The 10249-nt window shown below is 35.9% G+C and overlaps 2 protein-coding genes and 1 pseudogene across 6 annotated transcripts in view; 2 read left to right on the forward strand and 1 right to left on the reverse strand.

Annotated features, from left to right (window-relative positions):
• Nucleotides 1–746: 746 nt before the first annotated feature.
• Nucleotides 747–4494, forward strand: LOC140987113 (calcium/calmodulin-regulated receptor-like kinase 1). Of its 5 annotated transcripts, XM_073455518.1 has the most exons (9): nucleotides 747–983; nucleotides 1333–1481; nucleotides 1676–2044; nucleotides 2304–2457; nucleotides 3013–3139; nucleotides 3260–3345; nucleotides 3475–3546; nucleotides 3625–3828; nucleotides 3898–4491. In XM_073455518.1, exons 3-9 carry the CDS (start codon nucleotides 1731–1733, stop codon nucleotides 4201–4203), a joined length of 1263 nt encoding a protein of 420 aa, XP_073311619.1. In that variant the 5' UTR covers nucleotides 747–983; nucleotides 1333–1481; nucleotides 1676–1730; the 3' UTR covers nucleotides 4204–4491. The 5 variants fall into 5 exon arrangements, with proteins under 5 accessions (XP_073311619.1, XP_073311616.1, XP_073311617.1 ...); XM_073455515.1 differs by lacking the exon at nucleotides 1333–1481 and having other exon boundaries at nucleotides 747–1259; nucleotides 3898–4494; XM_073455516.1 differs by lacking the exon at nucleotides 1333–1481 and having other exon boundaries at nucleotides 747–1184.
• Nucleotides 4495–5936: 1442 nt separating this feature from the next.
• LOC140988498 (putative anthocyanidin reductase) lies at nucleotides 5937–7304 on the forward strand (annotated as a pseudogene).
• Nucleotides 7305–9501: 2197 nt separating this feature from the next.
• LOC140987382 (uncharacterized) overlaps nucleotides 9502–10249 on the reverse strand; it is a 2126-nt gene continuing 1378 nt past the window's right edge. The window contains exon 3 of the mRNA XM_073455860.1: nucleotides 9502–10203. Within this exon, the coding sequence (XP_073311961.1) occupies nucleotides 9572–10203 (632 nt within the window). The 3' untranslated portion in view covers nucleotides 9502–9571. The remainder of the gene's footprint in view (nucleotides 10204–10249) is intronic.

The following is a 10249-nucleotide window of genomic DNA, read 5'->3' on the forward strand; positions in this document are numbered from 1 at the left end:
CGGTTTGGATTTCGGCGGACTCTACCTATCAGATTAAAAGCATCATGTTACCATTTAAATTTGAAATCAATTCAGATTAAAAAAATGAATGCAAATTGAATCTCATTAAATTACCACAGATATGTTTGTTCGAATACAATACATGAATTCTTCGAGGAATCATAATTTGAAATCCGGGAGGATAAATTGGTGGTGGGCTTTATTCCCGGATTTGGTCCCCACTTTTGGAAGCATGCCATGCCGATTTCAGGCCTTCCATCCCATCATTGCGTTCTGCTATTATTGTATTATCCTTTTCAATTTATGCTGTATTTTGCACGAAAATAACGTTCCCTTTCTTTTTTTGAAATTTTTTAAAAACTTGGTATGATAGGTATACATTTCGATAAACGATGGATATATGAAAAAACAAAACAAGTAATTTTATAAATTATTGTATTAATGGATCAACTAACATGTGCAATATCTGAAATTAATAGTCTTTTTATATATTTTTCAACTTCAATAACACATACGTTATTGTAGCCAAGATCATCCTAAGTAGGTGTGACTGTTTACACTGGTAGTGAGTATGAGATTCAATCATTACATTAACAAATCAATGAATTTAATATATGTTTTTATTTATATAATTTTCAAATTATTATATTTTCCCAGCTATTGACGTAAAAGTGTCATCAAAAGTATAATTGCATTAACATAGTATTTATCTCATTACCTTACCTCAACCCATATTCACGCGCAGTGCTTGCTTAATGCTTATGTTCCCTCCGCCATGATGCCATTGATTTTTGCTTCACCGAAGATTCTTTCTTTCGGTTATTGTTCAGTACCAAGAATCCAGAGGTCGACAAATTCGAGTGGGGCATACGCTCGCATCTGATTCTTTTTTCTCGTCGTCTCTTTAGCACATTTCACTGTTTTCTTACGACGATTTCCCCCCGAAAAACTATTAACTGCCGCCCCTTCAACCCCTTTACAGAGTGCGTTCAGTTTAATTCAATCAGGAGAAGGTTAAACAATATTATTGTCAATGCGTCTGTCTCATTATTCTCCTTCTCCCCTTTTTGAAATACTGCAGCTTTACTTTTAAGTCTGTCTTTTATAACGTCTCTGGTGATTTTTTTTTTCTCTTTTTGTTTGTTCTTTTTTTTCTTTTAAGGATTATGGTTCTGGGTTTTTAAGTGAGTAATCTGGGCTTGTATGTTTTTTCCTCATCGCATTTTATTGGTCTCGAATCTGCCATCGCCTTCTCAAAGGTGTGGCTTTTATGTTATTTTGTTGACAAAACCGTGGGATTAGATTGACTTGTATTATTTTGCAAAAGTTCAGATATTTTGACCAAAGCTTATGAAAATTCCGGTTTCTGCACTCAGCTGGCCTTTGCTGAATTTTTAGTCCCCGTTGTCGTGGATTGTAAAATTCAAGGCCGCGGGCCTAACTTTATGCACTCTGTCTATTGCTTAGCAATAATTTTGTAGGTAAAAGATTTAATGTTCTTGGGATTATGACTTTGTATATCACTGCGTTTCGCATTTCTATCCTACATCTGTTGAAAGTAGTCACATGGACGTGATTTTTGAAGAGGAAATCTAATTAAAACTTTAGCTGTATTTGTTTTCTTGCTCCTAAACGGGGAGATTTACGAGCTAAGTATTGTGTTTTATCTTTGCAGGTTTCTTTCGGTATACTATTTGTATATTTTGCTATATAACGGACCTGGTAACGACATGAGAAAGGAATCTGTGGGTTTAGTTATTGGGATATCAATAGGAGTGGTGATCGGAATAGCTTTGGCTCTTGTCGGTTCCTTTTGCTATACATACCATAGGAAGCGTTCCCAGATTGGTAGTAGCAGTTCCAGAAGCAGCGAAACGATTCCAATTCATGAAAATGGTGCAGATACTACTTCAATATTGTCTGACTCATCAGTTGGGATAGAGTCGCCACGGTATGCTATACAAAATGGCATGGCTTTGTGGTTTGGTAGATTTAAAAAGGCTGGTGTGGTTGCTGCATCCGGGATCCTTGAGTACTCCTACAAGTATGTATTCTTTGCCTAATCATGGACTGGTGTCATTTAGTACGTACCATATTATTATCATTCTCTTAGTTTGAAGTTTAATGTGGAATGAAGTGGAAATTTAAATGTCATTGGCTGTTACCCGTTGTTTAAAAAGTTATACGCGACTCGTGAGTTTGTTGTCCATGGATATATTATTTGTGATGATATTTTCTTTGCACTCAAAATTTTTGCTTGTTAAGTTAGCTCAAGATATGTGTGCCCTTTTCACCGCAATCAGGGACCTGCAAAAAGCGACCTGTAATTTTAGCTCATTAATTGGTCAAGGAGCTTACGGTCCTGTGTACAAAGCACAGGTTTCGTCTGGGGACACGGTTGCTGTTAAAGTGCTTGCGACCAATTCAAAGCAGGGGGAGAAAGAGTTCCAAACTGAGGTACTTCAATTTGACAACTAGCATGTTGGACTGTGAGAACTTGCTTTTGTTTTTTGGTTGTAATCAACCAAACTGATGGAGAAAGTGTAATTAGTTAAGTGCCTAATCGTTAGAGGCTCAACTTCGGAAAGGGCATGACTATTACATAGCTTAGGAAGCGAGGGTTGAAAAATGTTCATCGATAATATACAAGCAAAATGAATTATTATTGACTTGTGTTTCCAAAAGCATGTAAGGGGCACCTTGGGCTTTCAACGTGCATCCACTCTTAGCCAAGATGCGATCTTCATTCTTGGGCAGAGCCTCGGCTTGTGTCTAGGCGCAAGGGCTTGTTGTGCCGTGGCCCGTGAGCCTAGGCGCTGAGCTTTTGATAGCTATAGTCAGTTGATAAATCTTTTTATTCGCACGGGTGAAAAATTTTCTCACTCACCCAGGCTATTTGGGTAAGGGCTGGAGCTCTACCAAACAAGGACAAAAAACTACATATTATAAGAGTTCAAATCTGTGCCATCGCCAGTACTTGTTGATTTATCTTTCGTTTGATTTTACTCTCAGGTTATGCTTTTAGGAAGGTTGCATCATAGAAACCTTGTGAATTTGGTCGGCTATTGTGCAGAGAAGAACCAGCACATGCTTATTTATGTGTATATGAGTCGAGGAAGTTTGGCTTCTCATCTATATAGTAAGTTAGCTATTTTGTTCATTTAAAATTTAAAATAATAAATGCCTCATTTTCGACATTTCATCATGGTAATATAAATTCTATTTAGCATCATTACTTGTTTTTTTTGGTGATTCTCAGATGAGAAACTTGAACCATTAAGTTGGAAATTAAGAGTTCAAATAGCTCTCGATGTAGCTAGGGGTTTGGAATATCTTCATGATGGTGTAAGTTAAAGAAACACTACTCTCACCCAGAGAGCAATCTCTTATAAAAATGAGCTTCGTATGTCCTTCCTCTGTTACTCTTACTCGTTTTCTCTGCTTTAGTGGCTGATTTCTTTTATTTCACTTCAGGCAGTTCCACCTGTGGTACATAGAGACATCAAATCATCCAATATTTTACTGGATCAGTCCATGAGAGCAAGGGTAGGTTTCTGTTTGTTGTGCACTTTTCCCTCAAAGAAGAATGTCTACAGGATTATTGATATCGACTCTTTTTTGCAGGTAGCTGATTTTGGACTTTCGAGGGAAGAGGCGGTTAGCAAACACGCCTCAAATATTCGGGGGACTTTTGGATACCTTGATCCTGAATACATATCAACACGTTCTTTCACGAAAAAAAGTGACATTTACAGCTACGGTGTGTTGCTCTTTGAACTTGTTGCTGGAAGAAACCCTCTCCAGGGTCTTATGGAGCACGTTGAGCTGGTAAATTCTTTTGACTTTTTTTTTTACTTCTTAGATTTCACTACTTAACTCAGTGATTAACTATCACAGGCAGCCATGAGCTCTGAAGGGAAAGTTGGCTGGGAAGAAATAGTTGACCCTCAATTACATGGAAAATTCGACGTAGGAGAACTCAACGAATTGGCAGATCTTGCACACGCATGCGTCCTGCCTATTGCGAGAAAAAGGCCATCAATGAGGGACATTGTTCAGGTTCTCTCTAGGATTCTTAAATCCAGACGAAGTAAGAATCATTCCTCAACTCCCCTAGAAAATGAAGTTGTAATCAATATGCACCCATTAGAACACCGGCGAGCTGAATCGTTGGACAGCATGACTGATTCATTTGATATTTAAACGTAAGGTTTTTACTTCTTTGTTCGGCTTCCCTGATTTTGGATCTTGATCTGTAACATAATCTGAGTGAGGTGCTTCTGCTAGCCAGTTCCTCTGGTGGCCTTTCATGTGAAGCTAAAGCAAAAGCCTTTTGTATTTCAAAGAGCAAAAATGATAGAGCCAAGTCAATGAGTAGACGTTTGATTTCAAATGCTTCAGGCGGAAGTATGTCAAAATTTTGACACTTCTGAAACTAGATATGCCAGCTCTTTCTTTTTCTACCACACCAAAATTAATGACCTAAAATTCTTTGTTTTTAAACAAAAAAAAAATTTACTTTGTGAAATTTAAGAAGTTAAAAAACCACACGATGTTAAACTTTTATTAATTCAAAACCTCTTACTGACAATGTTTTGTAGTACACGTGTTTATTTGCATACATGTGAACTTATATTGAGAGTATTCAAGTCCAAAATGATATCATAAACTAAATAGAAAAATATATTTTTAATTATATTATAACACATTAGAAGTTTCAAATATTTTTTTCATCGAGATATTTCCTTAAAATTGAGAAAATCAAACATATATATTTCAATCCGCGAAATTTGTATTTTTTTTTAAATTTTGAATACTAATTTTTTCAATCGCAAATTTAATAATACAGGGTTTTGGCTGCAAACTTAATGGAATAGCGCGGGGATTATATTTCGTTAGTTTTTCATTATAGCTTCAAAATAAAAAATACAGAGAATTTTTAGCTTAGTGATTTTCTATGCATAGTTAACCAAAAAATACACGTCCCGCAAAGTTCATCAACAAACAGGAAATAAAGAAGTAAAATCAAATTCAATAAATATATATTGAAGACTAAAACGCTATTCCCATTATTATTGTATTGTCAGGTAGCAAGTTCTTTAATGAAATTTTGACAAATTCAATTTTTACATCGAATTTTTTGTGTTGTATAAATTGATATAAAAATATGGATGTACATGTGGCATCACTCTAATTAATTTTTTTATGAACTTATCATATTTTTTGTTTAATGGGTCTTCTGTATTTGTATATTTTTTGTTCAACGTGCAAGAAAGAATAATCTCGTCGGCCAGAAATTTTATCGTGGAGTTTTATGAGCATAACCATTAATCTAACTGAGATGAATTCCTGGTTGATTTTGATCCTTCATTCATTTTCTGCTGCGTGGATCAGAAGCGTAATTATGTCTCAGATGAAAATTCTGGAGAATTGAAAGAATTGCTGGGGTGCTCGCACATGAGAACCTATCTTCATTAGCTTTGTCGACCCATAGGCCTTGGAGAATTTACTTGGAGGCATGGAATTGTTTAATCTGATTCTTAGATATTATCCTTAAGACCTTAACTGAATTTTACATGTCCATTAAGATTTGTTCTCAGAGCTTGTTTGAAAATTTCAAATTGCTTATTGACCTAGTCTTTCTAACCTTGTCCAATAGCTTCTGAGCAAATGAGGTGATTTTTTTTAAAGAAATGAGGTGAGGTTTTTTATTATTTGGATTCTGGAAGCACTACCAAAACCTTTTGTTGCCTTTGTGCTAGATAGAACAGTGCAGATTGGTCTATCGTCCAATGATCTTTTGAATAATTTGTTCTTATTGCATGATCTTGATATTGGTTGATTTAAGTCTGTGTCTGACCTTGATTTTCAGACTTTAAGTTCTTTCTTTTTTGTCATTAATGTCTTTTTTGCATTACATGCCAAATTGTCAGAGCATGGAAGTAACTTCGTTTATTAGTTTGAAATTTTCAACTCAATTTGCAGGTTAAATCTACAGAACCGCCAGGTCTGATAATATCAAAGGTCCGTGTTATGGATTTCATTAGTCATACTCAAACTTTGAGTCTCATCGATTGGCCGACGCGCATATGAGTAGAAAGAAACAGGAAAAGAACATCAAAACTGAAATCTGCCTCCTGTACTTGCTTTACAATTCCATTATCTTGTTAAAAATAGTTGAAGGAAATGAAAGAACCGTAAATGTTTTCTTTTGAGTCAATCTGAGTGTGTTTTGCTAGTGATGCTCTTCAGTCATAGAGCATGATCATAATTTTATAATTGAAAATATTGATTGCGCAGTTTTGGACATTTCAAACTAATTTTTAGCTTCGCGTCATTTCCACCAACTTTTCAAAGGGACGCTACACATTCTCACTTCTTGCTTGAAAACGGACACTGTCAAGAGAATCGTTTTTACATCATCTGTGAGCACTTTGACTGCAAAAGACAGCTCCGGGGGATAGAAATCGAAAGTTGATTAATCATGCCAGACACCTGTCAAACATGTCCTGGAAACTAAAGCGAATGGATGGGTAGACTGTTACACATTCGAGTCTCCTGTTCCACTGCGGTAGAGTTTTGCAATAATTTTCAAGTGAACTTTTTGCAGGTTTATGTTCTGTCGAAGCTTTTAACAGAAGAGACGGTGTTCCAGTTTGCAAAGGAGAATGGCATTGAAGTATTCAAGTTATCTTGTCCCCAGTCAGGGGTAACTTCTATGATTTTTAAGAATCATGAAAAGTGAAAATTGTCACAATCAAGTACATGTCCTAAAAGTACTCGTTTGAAGTTTCTCACTATTATGATTCAAATGGTTTAGGTTATCCTAAGCTGCTCCCCATATTAGAAGCCGTGAACTCCAGAATGGAATCGATGGCATTAGTTCACATTGTAGACATATGCAACGTAACGCCCATATATTTCTCATGGAGCACCCTGAAGCCGAGGGTCGATACTTATGCTGTACAAATAGTTGTGCAATGTCTGAACTTGTCGAACATCTAAGTCAAAAACACTCTTGTCCAGACACGCAGAGGTGCATAATTTTTTTTTTATATATATATATAAATGATGTATAAAGTTCTGAGAAATCTTGAGCTTTTGCATGTTTATTTTTAAAAAAAAATTGCGTCAGGTTTGACAAGAAGCAGCATGATTCAGTCCCTGCTGAGATATCTTCCAAGAAGTTGAGAGATTTAGGATTTAGCTACAACTATAACATTCATGAAATTATCCAACATACTGTTAGAATTTGTATGGACTGTGGATTTTTACTCATTATGTGACCATGCAAATGAATAAAAAATTAGTTGACCAATGCAACATTGTTGCTTAAGCACATCTATATTATCGTCAATTGTCGATTTATTACATGTTTTCTGTACCATATAGCGTGACTTTTGCATAGATTTAGAATTTTTTTTTTCTTCTAGAAATATTATCAAGTACTAATTAGTTCCCCCCAACTCGGAATTATCCAGTAGCTAGTGTGGCATAACAACAAATGTTTGGTATGTGAAAACCCGAAATTCCATCAGTAAATAACATTTTTGCAGCAGCTAGCATAAATAGCATTTTGTAGCAGCAATGCAAAATTCCAGCAGAAGCTAACATTTCCAATAGCAACTAATATTTCAGAATATGGTATTTTCCAGCCGATAGAATCCAGCACCAGAAGAGTTCAGTAACACGAAATTCCAGCAGACGGCTACTGATTCTGCTTATGACTTGTAACTGAAATATTTAACATGAAATAAAGGTTGTAATGACACATAATGGCAGATTATGGTCATTAATTGGGAGGCTAACAGTCAGATTTTTGCCTATAAATAACACTCTCAAATCTCTGACTTCAACCGAAATTTCTAGCGAATTACGGTTAGTGGGTTTATGTATAAACATCTTGAAACCAGTTTGATAATTCCTGTTTTGAAGCAAAGTATTTGTATTTCTGATTTCTGATTTTTGAAGCACCGAAACCTTGTGAACTAATGGTAGAAATATATATTCTGAAACAATCCTGATTCCTGATTACTGATTATTGGCCTCACCCCTTAGAGGAGAGAACTTATAGGAGACTGATATCAGTTTAGCCATGAAATTTACAAACGTGCTCAGTGCTTACTTGCTTGCTAAATTTGAAGTTCTGATTTCTGTTCTGAAACATGTTATTCCTGAAGACTGATTCATGTTCTGTAAGTAAGTTTCTGTATATTTTCGTATTACTGTTTCTGTAAAAAATGGTTTTGAAAACTGTGAGTTATTCCCGTCCCCGCTTATTGAGTGACAATCAAATCACTCACCCACCAAACCCGTCTCAGATAAGAACGAAGAAGAAATGTTAGAAGAAGAGCAGAATCAGTTCTGGGACTGGTGAAGAAGAAGACTGTTGTTCTTAGTTCTAATTTATGTTTGTTTTCCGTTGCATCTGTTAAGACATGGTTATATCTGGTTTTACATTTCCGCTGTAAAACATTTGTATTTGAGTTTGTATCCGACAATGATATATATTCAGTATTATGAATAAAAAGACTGGTTTCTGAATTTTGTATTTCTTAGGCTTGTTGTTTTCGAATGTAAATTTGAGAGCAACGTCGATGTCAACCAACCTCGTTTCTGTGACGTGACATGGTCCATAATTCGTTTTAAGCCGTACAAATTTGCGGTATGATAATCTATTCAACACGGGAACTCCCAATTTTATCTCCATCATTTCACGTTCAAAAAAGTAGGGGACACCCTATCCTCAAATGAAAATTAAATAGCGTCAAACAAAAACATATATATATACAAACAAAAAACTTCAAATTGGATTGCTGAGACAAACAATGTGACATGTTATTTTCTCGATTCTTGTTATATATTCTACATCCACATGTCCTATTGCTGCTGCATTTAATGCAAAAACTCTAGTTTATGGATTACATTTTCTCTCAAAATTACATCATTCTCTCCCCTTACATACTGGAATAAATTAGTGTTCCTCGTTATTTTTGAGGATTTGAAGATTCCCATTTGCGATATTCACGTGGAACGTAGCCAAAAATCATTACTGAGGTCCAGTGGCTTTGTTTTTGTCTGTTACTTCAACTATGCACGAGGATTCCCATCTGTACTAATGTATACTTGTTGATTAATGCAAGCTTTTTTGCTTTAAAGATTCACTGGCGGGTTTTTTCATTGGCTTTTGATTCAACTTCACAGCGAGGGTGTGGACATTTCAAGGCATTACTTTAGGTTATAAACACAATAAGTATACGATATAAGGCTTCACAATCGGAAGATATATCTCAGCCGTGATTATAAGCTATTTTTTATTTTTTTTTAAAATTAGTTTTAACGTCGGACATCTATAACAAACTAAGTTAAGAAAGCCAAAATTGTGCTTACGAGCTGTTCTTTATATATAAGCCAAAATTTTGTTGGAATGCAACAAGACGCAAATGAGACCACACACGTAGAATGAGAGTTTATTGAGATTAATCAAACAGAGTAAAGAAGAATGCATATTATATTACCTTCAACAAAGAAAATTACACATATTGAGCGAGGATTTTTCAGCTTGTAATCTTCAGTTTTTGCAAATAATCACAAAACAAGGAAGAAGGGCCCTAGCGTTAAGCAAGTAAAGCTCCTCAATATTCGAATAAAGACCAACTTTACCCGCCAAAGAATCGAACCCTGTTTGTTGAGTCATTTCTTGGATGTTATCCAATGGCCGATGCACCCTCCCCGCAATCACCCTGCATACTATCAGCGCTTTCCTAATTGAAGAATCATCCTCGTACATTTCTATTGATTCGAAAGCTCTCCCACTCGTGCTCGTGGTGAAAACTCCTACGCCACCTCTGTGTTCTCTGTTAGTCGAAAATCCCTGCCGTATAATTCGACAGACGGAGCATCTGTCGGAGATGCAGAGGCTTGAGGATCCATTCATGCCCAGGGAACATGTTAGAGTTGTTCCATAGAACCTTAAGAGTTCGTTGCCATCTGCTAAACAACGTGGATGTTTCTTAGGAAGCTTGCTGGCTTTAAACTTCACTGTCTCCCTGTATTCCTCAAATCTGGACAGTGTTTTCTGCATATTATGAACTTTCAGTACCCTTTCGATCCTAACACAAGGATTCTCGGATTTTAGCCAGCTTGATCTGCAGATTATTTCTACTATTTTCCGGGATGAATCACCCTCCAGAAGTTCGGTCACTGTGTAAAAAGTGGTTAAATATCAGATTGGATGTAATTTGGTTGA

Source organism: Primulina huaijiensis, chromosome 11, assembly GCF_012295235.1.
Source record: "Primulina huaijiensis isolate GDHJ02 chromosome 11, ASM1229523v2, whole genome shotgun sequence".
NCBI classification, from domain to species: domain Eukaryota; kingdom Viridiplantae; phylum Streptophyta; class Magnoliopsida; order Lamiales; family Gesneriaceae; genus Primulina; species Primulina huaijiensis.